Below are 20432 nucleotides of genomic sequence, written 5' to 3' on the forward strand. Positions count from 1 at the left end.
TTATCAAACCTATCAGGAAATCTTCCTCCACAGAAAATTAGCCATGCTATTCCCAGATACACATTTAATGTTATGTCCACCCTTTAGTTTTCGCTTATGGAAAGAGTAACTTTCAACCTGATCTGAAGCCCACAATAAAATTGTTATAATTGAAACAGGGAAAGATAAAGAGAATTGCTTTGAAAACATAAGGTTCCATTTGTGGAAAAAAGGGCTAATATAGATGCATCCATTGTAATATGAATGTACTATCTTACAGGAATGTACTGTCTTACAGTAAAGAAAAGTAAGGGATTTACTTAAGAGGACAAAACACATTAGTTCTCCTTCCTACTTTTCACTTTATCAGCAAGTAAATTATTCTTGGTGGATGTCTCTGGATATAATTATTACAGTATTTAACCACAGCCTAGAATACTATGCTGTCTTTTCAATTGGGACTCAGCGGTTCTTTTCCTGAGAAATAGGTATGTTGAGGAATGTTATTTTAAAAACTTCTTATATTTTAAATCCAGGGTAAAGAACTACTACTTATTAATTTCAGTGGAAATTGGAAGCTATTTGTCCTGTTTTGACAAATGTTGCATTCTGGCAAATATCACGAAATCTGATTTTCACTTTTTTTCATGGGAAAGACAACTACTGTTTTACTTAGTTTGAACTAAGTGGTAATCATGAATGAAGGCAAATATACGTGTCCTAGGATAATGATGCAAAGTTGAATCTGGATCGGTCACCAGGACCAGAGATTTACTCTTCCAAGCTTTCAGACTCATGCTGGAACCCATCATCAGGGAACTTCTTTCTACTGGAACTTCTTTCTACTGAAATACCCATCATCAGGGAACTTCTTTCTACTGGTCTGTTCCGTGAGACGTGCTTATGTGGTGCCTTCCGATTGGCTGATTGCTGGCTAGCAATTGGCTGTTGTTTCCTTCTGCTACCAAAGAGTTCAGGTCTCCTTGTCTGTCTACGACTGATAATCATTCACCAAATCCACATATATTTTAAATATGTATCCATGATAAAATAACAAGTACTTTCCCAGTAAACTTGATTTTAGCATCCAGAAACACATTTTTATAGGCAGTTGAGTCTCTACTGACATATCTCCTCTCTTCCCCATTCTTTTTCCTTCAGATAGCCCACTCACTGGCCTGCATAGAAGAAAACATGGATTGTGCCTCTAATTTATTATTATTTCTATCAAATCTGAAATAATTCCATATTGGCAGCTCTCCTTTAAGCAACAGTTTTCCATGGCATGGAAAAATATCTGAAGTATTAGCATGAGTGGTGGGGTTGTTGGCCTTCATATATTTATTTTGAAAATAGAATATTCTTATTTACCAAGTTCAAACCATTTGGAATGCTGTAAGCACCAGTGGGATGCTCGGGGCGGCACTATAGCGCTGATGGGATGCTTGGGGTCGGGGTGGCATTAGAACCGGCGGGATGCTTTGGGCGGGGTGGTGCTAGTATGGGTGGGATGCTCGGGGCGGCGCTAACGCGAGTGTGGGTACACTGGCCATCTCTTCACGCGGCCCCGTGGCCAAGCAGCTGCGGCCCAATAGTGGGCCAGGGCCCACAGGTTGGGGACCCCTGCTGTAAGCTTCAGATTCCAATTTGTTCCATCAAACAACAGTAACTAAACATTGTCCATCTTGCAACTACTATAATGAAATAGACAAATGGTTTGCAGGAGGTATCTTAGACCAAAACCAGATCTAACAGGGCAATCATTTATTATTCATCTCATTTACTTATAAAGGTATCGGGTATGTTAGTATATAAAAAGATCATGATGGAGAGACTGAATTTTCCCCTTTTCCATGTCTTACCTTTCCTCTCTCTATTTCTGAATTACTTTCAATAGTGGATCCAATAACAGAGAAGAGACCAAGTAGAAGAAGGTTCGATCATAGTTCTTAGTCTAATGTATTCACTTACATTTTCACTTATGTTACATCACTTACATGAGGTGGTAGGGGAAAAGGAAATATGAGTCAAATTAAGTTTCATCCCCAATGCAAGCATCTTTTTTGGCGATGGAACACTTAGACTAGAGTTTTGCACCCATAATATGAAAGACTGTAAAGTTTTCTCTTTCAGTGAACAAAATTTGTACATTTGTGTGTTTGACAGCAGCAACATTTTAGCATGTATCTTTTTGCAAGAGAAAAAAAAACATAAAGATGCTTCCGTTCAAAATTAAATGGTTAAGAAAAATATAATAATAATAATAATAATAATAATAATAATAATAATAATAATAATAATAATAATAATAATAATAATAAAAATTCAAAACAGTTTTTTAAAAAATCCATTATATTTGATTTTACAGTGACTGTAGTACCAATGTCCATTGGATTGGAATCAGACTCTTCATAGTTTTTGCTCTTAAATTAAAAGTGGTGGAATCCAGATTTCCGTTTCCTAGGTTAGTAGACAGCAAAGAAAAGGGGGGAAAAGAGTCCATTATTCTTGGCAGTTTGTGAAATACAAAGAGAAATCTGTGTTGGCTGCATACGGTATATCACAGTGGTGGCGAACTTATGGCATGCGTGCCAGAGGCGGCACTCAGAGCCCTCTCTGTGGGCATGCACGCCATGCCCCAGAGATGGCAACCATCCCTCTTCAACCAGCTGCCCGCTAACTCAGCGAGGTCCCACATGGCCGGATGCATCCCAGCACCCATGCGCTCGCTGGCCTCTGTGTGCAGGGGCTGATGGTGTCAGGCAGCAGCCGCCCCGGCCCGCCTCACCTTGCCCTGTGACAATGGCACCCCCACCCTGCCTCGCCTTGCCTCGCTTCACCCCACAGGACGAGCCTCCTGCCCACCGCCCCACCTGCCAGAGACCCCCTGGATCTCCAACCCTGCCCAGCCCCCACTGGTGGCCCTCCCCATGAGCAACATTGAGGTGATCACGTCCACCTTGGCCACACCCACCCAATCTGCCATGATCACCACAGCCACGCCCACCAATGGGACCACGCCCACCTGGCACCCAGCGATAAATAAGTGGGTTTTGGGTTGCAGTTTGGACACTCGGTCTCTAAAAGGTTCGCCATCACTGGTATGTCACAACCTGTGTGAAGAAACCCAAACAGAAATAGGAACCCCCAAAGGTGCTTTACCAAAAGGCAACTGGACTTTCTTGGTTTTTTCCTTGAAAACGTTTTGCTTCTCATCCAAGAAGCTTCTTCAGTTCTGAAGAAATGAACTGAACTGAAAATTGAAGAAGCTCCTTGGATGAGAAGTGAAATGTTTTCAAGGAAAAAACCAAGAAAGTCCAGTTGCCTTTTGGAAAAGCACCTTTGGGACAATCATGAGCTGGATGATTGAGGATGTCCAGAGACAGAAATAGGAGCTGTGAACACAGTTCCTTATTTTAAGGGAAAATCTCTTTCCACCAAGCTGCAGCCCAGCACATACTCAATTAGTTCCAACCAGATGTTCTGTTCAAAGTGAATACTGAATGGAGCAGAGGTCTGGCTTTAGTTAAATTGGCGTGGGACTAGCATGGCCTAATTTTTGGAATTAATATTGTGGGTAAATTGTAAATTAATTAATAACATGAGTAAATTGTAAATGTAAATTGGAGTGAGACTAGCATGGACTAATTTTGGGAATTAATAACATGGGTTGAAATGAGCTACCGCCAACAATTCAGGAAAATATCTTGAATTAGACTACTCTGCGTCTTGGTTTCAAGGCTTTCTTCAAGTCAACAGATTGTCTGGAGCTGATAGCCATAACTTTATAAACAGTCAGGTCTCCCAGATGTTTTACTGCTAACTAACAATTAATCAATGGAACAACTTGCCTCCAGAAGTTGTGAATGCTCCAACACTGGAAGTTTTAAAAAAAAGATTGGACAACTGTTTGTCTGAAATGGTATAGGGCCGTGGTGGCGAACCTATGGCACGTGTGCCACAGGTGACACGCAGAGCCCTCTCTGTGGGCACGTGCGCCGTCGTCCCGGTCCTAGGCCTTCAGCTGAGTTTTATAAACCCTTTTTGCTTTAGGCCTCCGCCGCCGTGTGCAAAATAAAAAAAAAGGTTCAATCAATCAATCAATCAACTTCTTGCGGGCAAAAAAAAATCTCGCAAAGTTGGAATTGATTGATTGAACTTTTTAGCCCCACCCAATTTGCCGTTACCACCGCAGCCACGCCCACCCAATGGACCATGCCCACCCAATTGGCCACACACACCCAATGGGCCACGCCCACTCGGCACATGATGATACATAAGTGGGTTTTGGGTTGCAGTTTGGGCACTCGGTCTCTAAAAGGTTCACCATCACTGGTATAGGGTTTTCTGCCTGAGCAGGGGGTTGGACTAGAAGACCTCCAAAGTCCCTTCCAACTCTGTTCTATTCTGTCCTGTCCTGTCCTATTCTGGGATAATGCTCAAGTGGGAAATTGCAAGCTAACCTGCAAGACTGGTTGAAAGACACTAAAAAAATGTGAGTTAAAAAAAATTCCTGGTAGGTTAAATATCTCACAAGAAAATGGCAAGTATACCTAGAGCAGTCGTGTTCAGTCCATGGTGAAGTACAATGGCATCGGTTTGGTCGTATACATTTCCCACCATTTAAGCATGGAGAGTGACAAACAGCTGCATTGAAAGATCACAGAGACACATTACTATTTTAGCACAATTAGGGTATGCTCCAATATATGAGATCAATTTTTTTACTGTTTATATACTATATATATTACTATAGTACCTACTAATACTGAAATAGCATAGCTCTTTGTGTTCACCCAATGAGCCAAAATAGCAAAAGGCACTACTAAATGCTGTACAGTACATAAAGTATTTAAGCAATTCATTTGAAGGAAGATATACATATGAGATGAACAGAGTACAGATATGTTTTCATATGCAAATCAAGCTTAAAGAATATGAAGGATGTTAAGAAAAAGATAGAAAAATATGTCATACTGTCGTTACTGAACAAAATTACCTTTGCAGAAATTGAACTTAGCTATGTACTTTTTAAAGATTCTAATTCTTCATAACTTTCCATTTTAAAATCCCTTGTATTTGCCTTTCAAATATCTCGAAGAAACAATATGAAAACACGTATGTTCTTTCAAATACGAATGCAAAATAAATATTGTGGGCACACATGGAATTTTTCAGACAGATAGTATTACTTGGCTTTACAAATAGAAAAAGTTACACATGCAGTAAAATGGTGTCTACATGACAACCTTGTACTACAGTATTAAGTGCCTTTTTTTGGTCCAACTACCGTGTTTTCCTGAAAGTAAGGCCCAGCCCGATAGTAAGCCCTAGTTTTGGGGTGAGGTGCACCCCTAAAAATCAAGCTAGGATGGGGCTGGGGAATTGAAGCTGGCCCACACGCCCCGCACCCACTTACCTTACTGGTAGGACCACCACAGCCAGGCCTCTCACACCCCGACACCTGTCAGGCCGCTGTGTGACTTTGCAGCTGCTTGCCGCCACTTGCGGCTGGACGCCATGTGGCGCATTGCACCATTGCCGTTGCTCGCGGCAGGACGCCACTTGGAGCTTCAGGCCGCTTCTGCTGCTAGCGGCAAGAAGCCGCACAGCGCTTTGGGCCGCTTCTGCTTCTTGTACGCTTCTTGGGCCACTTCTGCTGTTCATGGCAGGAGGCCACATGGTGCTTCGGGACGTTTCCGCTGTGCGAGCAGCAGAAGTGCCCGAAGCGTTGCATGAGCAGCAGCCCGAAGTGCTGCGCGAACAGCAGAAGCAGCCCGAAGCACCATGCGGCATCCTGCAAGCAGCGGCAACGGCGCAATGCACCACATAGCCTCCGGACGCAAGTGGCAGCAAGCGTCCACAGAAGTCAAGCAGCATCGTGACAGGTGTCTGGGTGTGGAAGACCTGGCTGTGGTGGTCCTAATGTAAGACACCCTCCGAAAATAAGACCTGGTGCCTCTTTTGGAGGCAAAAAATATATAAGATCGGGTCTTATTTTTTGGGAAACACGGTAGTTATGACTGAAACAGTATTTCTGAATAGCTCCTACATGAAAAATGTATGTTGCTTGGCCTGTTTGGCTAGGGAGATATCCCTGTGAGTGGTTTGTGATTATAATCACATTTTGTACAGAGAGCTTATTAAGAGAAAGGCTTAAAACTTTCTCCTAAACCACTGATTTCAAAGAATAGTCTGCCTTAAAACATGTAATGCTTGAAAACCAGAGCAATGTATGATAATTATTTCTTCCAAACTTCCAAATAATACAAAGGTAGCAAAGACATGCATCTCCAGAACAGACATGTAAAGATACCGTATTTCCCCAAAAGTAAAAACCTACCCTGAAAATAAGCCTAGCTTGATTTTTGGTGGTGGGCCTAATATAAGCCCTACCCCAAAAATAAGCCCTAGTTTTGGGGTGAGATGAATGCCTAAAAATCAAGCTAGGGCGGGGGTAGGTGGTGGGTGGAGCTGCCCCACGTGCCCTGCACCCGCTTACCGTTGCAGCCAGGCCTCTCATGAATTGACACCTGCCTCATCGGCCCACTTCTTCTGTAGCTCGGTTCTCAGCTGCAGAGGCCTTTCCGGAATGCAGACCGGAGCTCCATTCTCAGCTGCAGAGGCATTTCCTTCAGCCGCAGAAGAAGTGGGCTGGCTGGGCAGGGCTGTCAGTGCCACCGCCGCAAGGTGAGACCATGGAAAAGATACCCTCCTGAAAATAAGACCTGGTGCCTCTTTTGGAGGCAAAATAATAATAATAATAAGACCGGGTCTTATTTTCGGAGAAACACGGTAAAAAGATGGTCCTCATTCAGAGACCTCAATTGGGTCCAGTAATTTGGTCATTAAGTGAATGGTTGCTAGGTGAAATTACAGCTGTGTTTTTGATCTTACTTCTGCTTCGATTGACAAGCTCGCAAAGGTCTTAAATTGAGGAGTGTTCGCAAAGGTTTTTTTTTCCCCCCCCATCAATGTAACTGCAAACATCGCTAAATGAGGACTATTTGTACTGACTGGTTCTTTTTGCTGTTTTTTTTTTCCAGAACTCACTGGTTAAGCTGTTTTGTACTAAAGTGCTATTGGGAGGTTGTAGGAAATTCTGAATTAAACATGCTTACCCTGATGGCAGCGTGAGCCAGTCCATCCAGTTGGGCAATCACACTGATAAGGGGCCACGCATTGACCTCCATTTAGACAATGCAGGATGCAGATGGCTGAACGGGAAAAAAAAGGGGAGTGGGAATGGGAAGAAGAAAAAAAGTTTCATTCAAATAAACAACCCTGGTTCTATTTCTCACAAAACTAGAACAATTATGCCCCCTCTCTCCCCCCCCGGAATCGCCTTCCAAAGTCTTAGCCATATTGGTCTTCATTAAAAATATCACAAAGAGCCTCCTATCATCCTAAAAATTGATTTATTTATTGTAAAATATAATAAATTTGTTGGTCTTTGACATACTACAATAATTTTCATAATTATCATTCATAGCATTTACTGTTATCTTCCCTGTATCATCATTCTAAGTATATAAAACATTCACAATTTGCACTTCAAACAGACTAATTTTTCTTCAAACTTGTCTTCTAATTATTAAGGTGTAAACTGTTAGTGTGCCATACAGTAGGTCTAATTTCATAGAATTCTTGAAATTTCTGATCACTCCAGAATAGATTTTAGGTACAAGTGGCACAAAAGAAAAAGAAATTGAGAAAAAAGGCTTTTTGATTTCAGTCAATGAAGTATTCTTTTAGTAAATTACATTCACAGAAACTCAGTATTCAAAGCATAAATCTTCACATTTTTATTAGAATAATGCCCCGATTTCAGTTTGTTAACAATGTATTTCTTCTTCATTGTATTTTTAAAGCAACGCCCTTCAAAATGGAACTCAAAATACATCCTGCTTCTGTAAATGATAAATTAAGAGGTTTTTGTGTGGGTGAGAAAGAAAGTACAGCCTGGCTATAATAGATACTAAGTTTATAAATAAATCTCCGGTTTTCTATACCACAATGACTACTTTCGTAAACATTTCAATCAAGTTCTACAACTTTTCAGATTACTCATCAATATGCTGTCGTTTTGGAACATATAAGCTTTAAAAATTAGATTACCGAGAGGTTCCTGACCACAGTGATTGGAAAGCAGTCTGTTTTAAAATTTGTATAATCAATATCTAATTAACATGAGTAACCTTGAGTTTCAAGTTAAGTCTATTAATATAAATAATGTTTTCCTTAAAGTTCACCCTATTTTCCTCCTTCTAGTGAATTCTACCAATAAGACGTTTCATTATTCTGGATAAAAGACAATAATGACATACTGCATTTCTAATATATGACTAACACAACCCTTAAAGATAATAATAAAAATAAATAACAATGAGGAACCTGTCATTTCCCTTTGCTTTTGTAGCTGAAATTCTTAGTGCATGCTAGCAAGTCTCCCTCTGAAGTGTAAATTCAGGCTTACATTTTTCAACCCCCTTACATTTTGTGTATAATCAGTTCAGCTGGCTATAAAAATACTAACAAATGAGTATAATGTGGAGCAGATGCTCCTTCCATCTTTATGTTATTACAACATAAATGGTCATAGCAGGAGGTGGAAGAATGTTTTTGACTGTATGTTTTGGACTACCATATTGCATACAATCTCCAAGTCAAATTTCTGATGACCACAAACAATAGTAAAGAGGTCAGAACTGAAGAAGCTTCTTGGATCAGAAGCGAAATGTCTTCAAGGAAAAACAAAGGAAGTCCAGTTGCCTTTTGAAAAAGCACCTTTGGCAACCATGATCTGGATGACCGAGAATCTCCATAGAAAACAGTAAAGAAGGATTTGTTTCAATATCTCTGCGGCCACTTAGTGGTCTTTTGAATATCTGCAGCCTGGTAATGTGTATATGCATATTTCTGGAGCAGCACATGTTATGTTAGCACAGTTTATGCCCCATTGTGAAACAGGTTTACACAGCAGCATTTCTTAAACTCTGTGCCTGGATCCATCATTGTTTCATTGTTGCTTCACATGCATCTTAGAGATTCCTAGCTTCGCATCAGTAGAGTAAAACTCAGCAGTGGCCCCAGAATAACAGCTTCTTGGATGAGAAGTGAACCTTCTTCTTTCTCAAAGAAAAAAACCACAGTCCAGTTGCCTTTAGAAAAGGCAACTTTGAGACAACTACCACCTGAATGACTGATAATCTTCCATAGACATTCAACAGAGGATAATTGAACAGGCTGTTGCAGGAATGCCAGCAGGATTGGCTGTATTTCACTTAAAAAGCCTCCAAATTAAAAATTCTTCAGAGTCAAGTTTGATTCTTAGTTATTACATGCAATATTTGTAGCCAAAATAGGAAGGAGGCTTGCTTTAGCTTCTTCTGCTTGTTTTTACTAGACTGATCTAGCTTAAAGCGGTAAGGTTTCTTCAGAAGTTCTCAAACAGACCTGTATTATTCCTTTTCCTAAACAAAATTCCTAACTAAAATAGTGAAGCACATGTTTTTGTAGTTATGAATCCCTGTTCAGGTGTTCCTACTCATGCAACAGGAACTTGTCCAAAATGCATCTATTATATTCAAGATTTAAAATACAATCAAACACAGCCAAGGTATATGACCCAAGCTTGTAGAGAAAAGATAATTTTCACACCATTTTCCTTAATACATGGAAGATGTATGACAGGTGATAATGAGACCAAAGGCCAAGCGATGTACCTTTCTCTCTTATTTGCCTCTCCTCACTAAATAGCATGAAAGTGAGCAGCTGATTAAGGCTGGAAACCTACAAAATAGTAATTAATAATTACAGATTCTTCCTTGAGATTGTTGGCATTCCAATCAAAGGCACATTTATAAGTCTTAAAACGATCTCATCATATACGTACTAAGCAAAATCAAGCTTCTATTGGTCTTAATGACCAAAATAACTTTTATTGAATAATTTGGCACACCACTAGCATGGCATCTATCTAGACCAGGGGTAGGCAACCTTGGCTCTTTTCTGACTCATGGACTTCAACTCCCAGAATTCCTGAGTCAGCTGACTCAGGAATTATGGGAATTGAAGTCCATGAGTCAGAAAAGAGCCAAGGTTGCCTACCCCTGATCTAGACTATTTTTAAAGGAAAACCAGGGTCCAGAATCCCAAATGTGTAGAAAAAAAACTTTCCTCAGCCTAACATTTGAGAATTATAAGAAGCTGCAAAAATGTCACCCAAAAGAACAATTATGAAAATAAATATAATATTGTTAGATGGGAGATACGTACGCTCTTCACAGAGGCGTCCCATCCAACCCTCAAGACAGGAACAAACATTTGGCCTCTCACAAACGCCACCATTCTGACATGGGAACCGGCAAACAGCTAGAAAGGGCACATTAGAACCGGAAATTACAGAACAAAAATTATTCCTCAGAAAAGTAAATACTAGTAAGCTGATAAGGAAAGAAAACATTTATTGATTAAAAAGAAAGCATCTAGTATATAATACATTAGAATTACTAGGCAAAAATCCCTTAGTTAATGTTACTTCAGCTATGTGATTATGGCTACCAGATTTGGAATAAAAAAATCTGGACAGCTACTAGACAGTGGCAAAGAATAGTTTACTATGTCTCTTTGCTACTATCTAGTCTTTGTCTGGACTTTTGCAGTTTTAACCAGTCATTTCCCATTTCTCAGTGTAAACCAGGGGTGTCAAACTGCCGGCCCGTGGGCCAGTTGTATCATGCAGAGGCCGTGCCCCTCCCAGCTCCAGCAATGCAAAAAAAGTTGCGATACATCGCGACATGTCACGTGACGTGGCAAGTTTGACACCCGTGATGTAAACCAATCTTCTATGCCAGAGGTCCCCAACCCCTGGGCTGTGGCCCACTACTGGGCCCTGAGCCGTTTGGAACTGGGCTGAAGTGACACATACGCATCCCTGCTTGAGCAACAGGTGTGTGTATGCGCGTTTTGGTTTGGAGGTTTGTGCCCACGCACTTACCTGCCACTTACAGAGAACCATCCCCTCCCTTCCCCTGGCTGGTCCGCAAAGCCAGAAAGGTTGGGGAACTCTGTTCTATGAGGCACAGGGCTATTTTTGAAATATAGATGGTTGTTCCTTCAAAAAAAGCACCAAGCCCTGTATATGTTAAGTAAGGCAAGAATATTGTACTATATGCAATAATTGGAAAAGCAATCGAAGTTGGATTATAAAATTAGAAACTGCAAAGCTGATCAGTTTGATCAGAGAAAAAAAGATTTTTTTAAAAAAAGACTGAAAACCTTAAATGGCCTTTCTGTTAAAAAAAAGGAAAAAAAGATTCAGTTGTTGATTTTAGGATTTGAGAAGGGATAAAGATGGGGAAAATATTAAGATGGTAATTACTCTGCGGAAGGCATAATTTTGTTTCCTCCCCCCCTTCTTGTTTTCTGTTTCTGTTATTTTTGATCTCTTTTTTTGTTTGTCTTGTATAATTTTACTATATTGAAAAAACTCTAAGAAAGATACATAGATAGATTACATTAAGAACTGACAAGCATCAGCCTGGCTTTATGAGAGCAGATGCCCTTGCAGAACCAAGGTTCTAATGTTTCCTGCAGCCTGAGCTAAAATGGCCCCAGAGGATCAGAGAAGCCATGTCTGTAGCAGCCTCAAATGGCCTATAAGGGTTGGCCAGATCCTAATTCCCGACTACATCACAAAATTACATCCAAATTGTCTATATTATTCTGGATGTGGAAAAATTACAGCCACTTGTGGGCATCTAAGGAATTGACTGCCCCTTGCCCTTCTCCCAAAATATCCTGTCCACAATAGAAATGCTTCTGGTAATAAACGTGCACCTGTAACCCTTTTACAGGCATCCCTGCACCCATCCTGTGCTGCCCACAAGCTCTTTTCTGCCAGCTGGGAGTCATCTGGGCTCCATGTTAAGTTATCTCATGTAGCCAAGGAGGTGATTGTTTGTGTGGAACATATCTAATTGTGGGTTTACTGGGCAAATTCTATAATAGGATGAACAGAAGCCTGAATCTGGTAGATTGTTTACTGAGAAACAGTTCTGGATTACAAGGCTTAAAAAAAACCCTATGCTTATAATTATATAATACTCTTTAATGATATATCTGTAATTGGTTGAGAGCGTATTAGTTTCGCAAACCCAGGACATCTGCTAATATTGCTCGTACTAAAGATTTACATGATCTGCTTTCATGCTGCCTCTGATGTAGGCCCTTCAAAGCAAAATGCTGCAAGTCTTTTGTTAGTCAATAAGCCTACATTATTTATAACACACTTTTAAAAATGAGCAAGGAGAAGTCCATTATGACATCAATCGGGAAAATATAGGCCATTTCTGCTACTTCTACCCTTTTCTGTCACCCGCTTTGAGACAGGAAGATGAGAATGAATACAAATAGTTATTATTTAAATATAATCTTCTTTTGCTCATTATGTGGTGTTTGCTAGTGATAAATAATCCATAAGACACCTGAAGACACTGCACAAATAGAGTGTTGTGACAGTATAAAGACTGCACATTTATATTACTGTTGTCATTGCGTAATCCTATTCTATTTGGGAATAGATTAATTACATATTCAATATTATTTGGAAACTAAGTCCTATTGATTTTAAATTCAATGGAACGTTTTTCATCCAAGAGGAAATTGTACAGACTGTGGACAGTGGCAGGCGCAGCACACCAAGATGAGGTCAGAACGACCTACATATAGTCATACTATTATGCAAATACTATTCTTATTTTTTATCCTGACATTTGATATGAGTATGTAAATCACAATACTTGTAGGACAATATTGCACCAGCATGTTCTGTCGTTTGCACTCCTCCTCCTGCCCTAGGTTCTTTTGCCACAAACTGTTTGGTCTACCAACTTGAAATCTACCAACATTTTCTGAAAACAAAAAGTAAGAATATTTCTTCTTTCTGTAATAAAACTGAAACCTGCATGTTGTGGGTGCTAAATATGGACTACACCTACTTCCCGAATTGCTTGGACCTCACATGATCAGTTTTTCTCTACTATTCATTAAGGCAACCCAAGGTTGCCTTTTCAGGGTTCTGGGAAAAAAGATGCTGTTATTTTAAGAGTTACATTCAGAGTAGACTTCTTAAAAGCAGCAGTATCTTTTTTTAAGGTCATACATACCGCTTGAAAATGTAATTATGTTGTAAAGAAAGCAGATAACTACAGGGCTCTTGTGATGTCTAAACACTTCCTCTGACACATCTTTGAGGTGTGCACAGCGTTAATAAGTACAGAATGCTGTGTAGGCAGTCATAGTTATGGGGTAGAAAAACCACTGTAGGAAGACAAGCAGTGATTGACAGATTTCCCTTTCTTTGGGTCAGAAAAGACACCTTCAAACAAACTGCTTAAACAGAAGAACACTGACATCCCCTAAACTCTGCTGAAGATATTACCTAGCCTGGTAACGAGATGTTCAGAAACCAACCCACAAGCTCGGAGAAAAAAAACTTCACCCTCATCCTACACCCGAGCTACAGATATTCACCACCATTGCAAACTGCTTACTTTCTGGCTGAAAAAATTGGGAAGGGACAGTTCCGCAGCAAGGGATGAAGACTTGACCAGCTGTAGACTCAAAGTCACAGTTAGCAGTCTGCTAAATCCCTGGCTGCTGGATCTGTTTATTATACGAAACACAATTGTGAATCTTGTAGCAGATTAAAGTCTAAACATTTATTAGGTGTAAAAAAAATGTAAGCTTAAGTGTATCTTATGAAGGGGGTTCAGTTCACAAAATTCATATTGCAATGCGTTTGTTAGTCTTTTAAGAGTACTGCAAATTTCTTTTTAAGTTGTCTCTTTAGCTGCTAAAAAAGAAATGTTGCATCTCTTTGCCCTGAATCTATAATTCCTTAGGCGTAGAAGTAGAATACCAACCAATATTCAAAACAGGAAGCAAAGGAAAGGTACAGATTTGAAAAACAAAGCTCAGTTTAGAAAAGGGCTCCTAAATGCAAAACATTTGTGACAACAAGAAATAGGGATATTATGGCAGTTCCCCAAAATGTCTTAATATAAAACTGGGTCAGAATTGTCAGATGTTTCAAACTTTTATATATTATAAGATTTTATATTATATTATAAGCTCTTCTTTATAATATCTATCTGAAGATTGCAAGTGGCTTCATTTTGCTGTATGTTGTTACTCTCAACTAATTATAGAAAGCAGAAGTGGAGCAATATACTAGCACATTAGTGCCCCATCAAATTGGGGGTTGTGCTTAATGAGATGTTGGTATGTAAACAGAGTTTTAATCCAGAGCTCACATTTAATCTGTCTGCCTGCCTGTCTGTCACCCTCTCTACTGTCTGTCTGTTTGTCGAGTTTTTCTTTAATAGGTTTACCAGATTTTGGCATTCCCTCAAGAATAACTAACAATAATATAATGGCACACAATAATATAGATAGGTTTTGAAGGAATAGAAACACATAAACATACGCACGAGTTCAAAATAAGTTATTTCCTGGCAAATGGCTCATTATGGTTCAGGACATCAAAAAAATATATAGTGTTATGTGCTGTTTATTTCACCCTGAATGCCAACTTTGGCAAATTTCTGGAAAACGGTCTTTGGAGGATACTATTAGCCCAGTAGCTCTAGTAAGGAAAACTGCCCTTGCATAGTTGTTGAAACTGCAAATTTACCTTTGCAAGCTGGTGGTCCCGTCCAGGTTCCGTTCTCTAAACAGACACTTCGAAGGGAGCCCTCTAGCATGTATCCACTGTAGCATGAATAGGTCACCATATCTCCATATTGATAAAATGTTCCACGTATCAAAGCATGTTCTACATGAGCAGGTGGCCCACAGGAGATCCCTGAATAAAATGGCAACAAAGAATTTGGTAATGGTAAGCTGCCTTACAACCCGACATAGTGCATCACAGGGTTAGAGACAATAAATAATTGCAAAGCTGAACTTTGGCAATCTCTCTGAATTCCAGAAAGCTGCAGATAGATTCCAACATCTAAATATATAAGCATGGCTATCTGTAATCTTCTGTAATATCGGCTGGTATATTGGAGCAAGAGAAGATTTTATTATCTCCTTAAATATATACCATTCAGCTCCAAGAAAGGGGAGAAAAAAATCCCACAACCAGAAAAAAAGACGAATAGCTGTATTAACTATTTCATACCAAGAATTTGTGAGGAAAGATTATAGCAGCAGCAATGACATCTGATACGTTTGAGCAATTCTAGCTGAAGGATTGCCCTCTTGTCCTCAAGGATTTTTCTTGTTAGCCTAAAAGCTGTCCATTTTAAGGTATCTCCAACTGATGGCTGCCCAGCCTTTTCTTGAATTTATTTAGTAATTTAGTACCTTTTCATGTATGAAAGATGCATTTGAATACATCGGAATGAATATGTGTCCACTTGCAAAATCTATATTTCTTAGTTTTGTTTCATAGCTTTCCTGAAGAGTCAGATGACACAAAAAAAGATTTTAAACCAAAAAAGCAAAATGAAAGCTGTTTTTCATTAACTACTTACTCTCACACTTAGATCTAGTTGAAGTCCAGACCTCATCAGGATTACAGCTAATCACAGATTGTCCCTGAAGTCGGTAGCCTTCTCTGCATTTGATATATACCTTTTGCCCAACATAAAATGTCGTTTCTGAGAGGATGGCATTTTCTGGGATTATAATAGGTACAGGGCACGGATTTGCTGTTTAAAGCAAAGAAAAGGGGAAAAGATAGATTTTAAAAGATTACCGAAGTATATTTTGATTGTCCTTATTTACTTACAAATTTCCATTCCTTTCCTTACTTCTGGGAAATTTACTTATTATTCATTGTACACAATCCCCCCCCCGCTTTTCCTTATCAGAAAAAAAAGACTGTAAACTTACAACAGCTATTACCAGAGAGAAAAACATATATTAACCATTTGCTTCTTTATTGTTATTCTGTTGAAGATTCCTTCTGCTGCTTTTTATCATGTGATGGAAAATATAGGAAAATACGGTCCTTTTTATGTTTCTAGAGAAAAATGGCTTGAAGGGGACCCAAAGGTGGAGGAAAAACCTTGAGATAATCCTGCCTGGAATTCTGCTGTTAATTATTAGGAAGTGTGCATTAAAGGTTTTCTGCTGCTTCCACCATTAAAGAATTGCACAATGTACATGGATGCACCTTTTACAGTTTTATTGTTCTGCTGGTGAGAGTAGGGCAGGAAACAGTGCAATAAATACTCTCTCTTCATTTCAGGTGCTGCCAGTCATAGCCATCACTGCCAATGCAGCCATTACCTTGCAGGCAGTACTAGCTGGTAACAGATATCATGATTGACCACATCTTCCTGCTTCGCCCTGTATCCTTCTTCCAAGCAAAAACTTTAATTAAAAGTGATTAAAACTTTGATTTTAGAAAGTTACAAATGGATTAGGGTTCCCGATAAATTTAAAATTCTGGAATTCATTATAAATAATCCTTCCTGTGGGAAAATGTTTTTTTTTTATTCTTTTATAAAACACACAATAAGACAAGACTAAAAAATGGACCTTAGAAAAAACTATAAACAACTAAAAATTACAATTAAAGAAGAACATTCAAACTTGACTTATGAATACAGAATGAAGCAAATATTTTAACATTGGACATACTGAAGAATGTTAAAATGTTTTTGAACAATGGCCCCATAAGTTAGTTTTAAGAGTTTATGTCTCTACAGAAAAGCTATGTGTAAAATATGCTATGGAAGAAGAACATGTTTTAATTGACATAATTGAGACTGATCTGAAAGTGGATTTAAAAATGATAGACTGCAAAAATGACATGGAGACAGATGTTACACTGGACATACAAAAGAAATGGGCTGATCTCTTAATTAAAAGGGATATACAAATAACATACCAAGAGAGTGACCTGGATACTTTTTAAATATTGTGTTTAGAAAACAGGTTTATTAAAGCTTTTAAGAATTTTGTGAGAAGGAACAAAGAAAAATGGAAAAGAAATTAAGTTCTAGCACTTTATTTGACGGGTCTAAAGATCAAGATTGTTAGAAGTAAAAGGAAGGAATATAAACTTATTTTACTTGATCAAAGTTAAAATAGATATGCTGTTATTTCTGTAACACTTTATGGAATTTTGCTGACATCAGGACTACAATGATGAGGCTTTATGGATTTGTTTATAGATAAGATATGGGATATGATAGGAAGAGATCATTGGCTATATTTTAAGAGAAGTTGATACGGTACTAAAATTGTTTATATTTGCTATGATGAAGGGGAATATATATATTTATATATTTTGCCTTTTTCTTTGCTATATTCTTATTTCTTTTCTTTCCAGAAGTTAGTTAAAATGGGGCTTTCTTGAAAAATATTTGGGGGGGAAGGCATTTTCAGATTCTTACTGCTCTATACTTATTGGATTTTTAAACACTATTATTGACCACTGAGAGTCCTTGAAAATTATGGCCCCATACAATTCAAGCCATTTAATTAACTGGAGGAGGGATTCCATAAATGGAATAAAAGCACTGAAAAGCTCCACAATAGATTTATTACTTGTCTTACATAAGGCAGAAGCACCAGGAAAAAAAAAACGTCCAAAGATAATCAAAACATACAGGCAAGTTGATATTTTTTTTCAAATACTTAGAGACTGTAAACTGTTCTGGGCTTGATATTTAATTCTAGCAATTCAAATGGTATTTGATCACAGAGAAGAGTGCCTGAGTTTTTTTTTAAAAACTAGTAACAGTGAGATTATGTTCCTGTTGTTCTAACTGAAAAATTGTTTTAGTTTACAAATGGAGTTCAAACATTTTTTACCCAGATCTTTTAAATAATTATTTAAAGGTGTTTTTTTTTAATGCTGTTGGTTTGCCTTATGGACGTTTGTATGCCACCAAAGTCACAAATGTGATTGGATGCATACACCCACACATCTGAGGTTTCTGAACAGACCTCAAAGGCTCAATTTTTGATTAGAAATATTGGGTAAAAATTATTTCCATTTCCCCTCCTAATATTGTTTTTAAATGTTGAAATGTTGTTATGTGTCTTACAGGATAAAAATTACATCATGGCTTGCTTGGTTGTAAATCTGACTCAATGTATCTTTACTGCCACCTTGAGGTCAATTAAGATATTTATAGCAAATGTTATATAGAACACACTTTCAAAGATGAAATAAATATTACAGAAATATGGTTGAAAATTTTAAATAGATGTACACTGTAGACAATTATTCTATGGCCAATCAGTATGGCCTTCTACAGAAACAGAAATGATAATTCCTTTACAAGTGATAGTCTTGTAAAGAATTGATAGTTATATTATAACTTCCACTGTGAGTCTTGGTGACTGAAGACATCTCCTTGAACAAGCAGAGATGATAACTGCTGTGACTGATGAGTAGACCGATCCTTAGATACTCTCTGGAGGAGGACAGAATGGGAAATCTCCTACAATTGCTCTAAATGGCAGTTCCTTGCATGGAGATCATTGTTTTATGGTCTCCTGTGGGATCGAGCACCAGGGAGTTGACATCGTTGCCAGAGCACTGGAGTCTTTAAGGACATGAGGCCAGTCAACAACATTTTTAATCACATTTGGAAATGTTTAATGTAATCCGTTTATGGATATTAGAGACCTTTAAACAGTGAGCTTAATATGACACCTGGTGAATTTTATGTTCTTCCTTGGGTTTAAGAAATTTTAAACAAAGACTTAATAATTTAAAATAATATATAATTGGCAGAAAGGGACCTTGGAAGTCATCTAATCCAGTGGTCCCCAACCTTTTTGTTTCATGGACTAGTGGGTGGTGCACGGTAGCAGTGGGGGCGATGGGTTTGTGCGCTCAATGTAATTCTGTGCATGTGCAAATGAAACTTCGTGCACTCACCCACCACTTGTGCAGCCCAGTTCCCAATGGGCTGCAGCCCGGTAGCAGGCCATGCCCTGGGGTTGGGGACCCCTGCTCTAGTCCAACCCCCTGCTCAAGCAGGAAACATTATACCATTTCAGACAAATGGCTGTCCAATCTCTTCTTAAAAACCTCCACTGGTGGAGTACCACAATTCCTGGAGGCAAGTCATTTCATTTATTAAATGTTCTGTCAGGAAATTTCTCCTTAGTTCTAGTTTGGTTCTCTCCTTGATTAGTTTCCATCCATTTTTGGAAACTAATCAAGGAGAGAACCAACTTAGGATTTTGATTTAAGAAAGTTTTAAATGGATTGGGAGACGAGACTTGGAACATTAATTATTTTTGCTGTAAGATTTGTATAATATACAAATAATATACTTAGTGGGAAATGACTCAAATGAATTAAATCCATGGAACTGAGGTTTGATGAAGGTTGCAAATGGACACTAGAGGGAGATAAAGCATTAGATAGAAAAGAGTTAAAAATGCCTAAGCCAGCTATAACATTTTCTTATCTTAAAATGAGTTGTTGATAACTGGACTGAGATATTAATAAATTATATTTCAGGAAGGATATAGATAAAAGTTTAAACAGATAAACGTTTAGAAGATTATGAGAAAAAAAAACTTAAAATATTTTATCTGAACATAATAGAGTTTGGAGGCGTGGAAGAGAATAATACTGAGATTACCAAAATGGCAATACAAAAGACGAATCAAGGTTATGTGATGGCCCATTACTGTTTTAACTCAAGGACCTACCTGTATAATTATTAAAAACTTCAATAAAAAAGAATAATGGTTATAATGAAATATATATTCCAGAAGCTAATTTCCCAACTTGTTAAATTTAAACAGGTCTATCTCATGAATTTGAACATTTTGAGGAAAAACAATATCCAGAACTCAGTTTAAAGTAAAGACTACTGTCTATTATTAAAAAGAAACATACGTTTGCATAAGGGTGTTGGGTGGCTCCATGCTCCGGCTTCTGTGCATTCTGCAATAGGTTCGCCTTCCAAACTATAACCCCTATTGCAGTAATATGCGGTTCTGCTACCAATTGTATTATTTTCAGAGACAACATTTCCATTCGCAATCAATTCTGGATCTTCACATCTGGTTTCTAAAAAGTGGGGTATGATAGTTAAGATATCTCTTCTCTGTTCAATCACTTAATCATAATCAGATAATTTTCTGGATGAATCTACATTGTTTAAAAAGGGTTCAAAGACCTAAAATTACTTTTTTTTTTTTAACTGAAAATTTTATAACATTTTACAATATAAATCCCTCCCTCAAACCCACCCTTCCGCCCCCTCCCCCCCCACTTCCCAGAGCCAATCACAGGAATAATAATGAAATAATCATACTCTAAATAATCTTAAACAACTATAAAAATATTAAATCTATAATCTCCTTTAACTCTATCTGAAAACTGTTAAAATAACAAATCTGTAACCTCCTTTAACTCTCTTTTCAACAGATATATAATTAATAAACACGATAATAAT

General features: G+C 38.3%; 1 protein-coding gene across 1 annotated transcript in view; it reads right to left on the bottom strand.

The window, feature by feature from the left end:
• Positions 1-2408: 2408 nt before the first annotated feature.
• The window catches only part of SVEP1 (sushi, von Willebrand factor type A, EGF and pentraxin domain containing 1), a gene marked incomplete at its 5' end in the record, with an annotated part of 84112 nt that continues 66088 nt past the window's right edge, over positions 2409-20432 (bottom strand). Inside the window, 7 exon segments of the mRNA XM_029284732.1 lie at positions 2409-2439; positions 4533-4626; positions 7101-7196; positions 10258-10353; positions 14678-14848; positions 15525-15701; positions 19871-20044. Of these exon segments, the coding sequence (XP_029140565.1) occupies positions 2409-2439; positions 4533-4626; positions 7101-7196; positions 10258-10353; positions 14678-14848; positions 15525-15701; positions 19871-20044 (839 nt within the window).

Source organism: Protobothrops mucrosquamatus, unplaced genomic scaffold, assembly GCF_001527695.2.
Source record: "Protobothrops mucrosquamatus isolate PMUCROS unplaced genomic scaffold, P.Mucros_1.0 scaffold874, whole genome shotgun sequence".
Classification (NCBI taxonomy): domain Eukaryota; kingdom Metazoa; phylum Chordata; class Lepidosauria; order Squamata; family Viperidae; genus Protobothrops; species Protobothrops mucrosquamatus.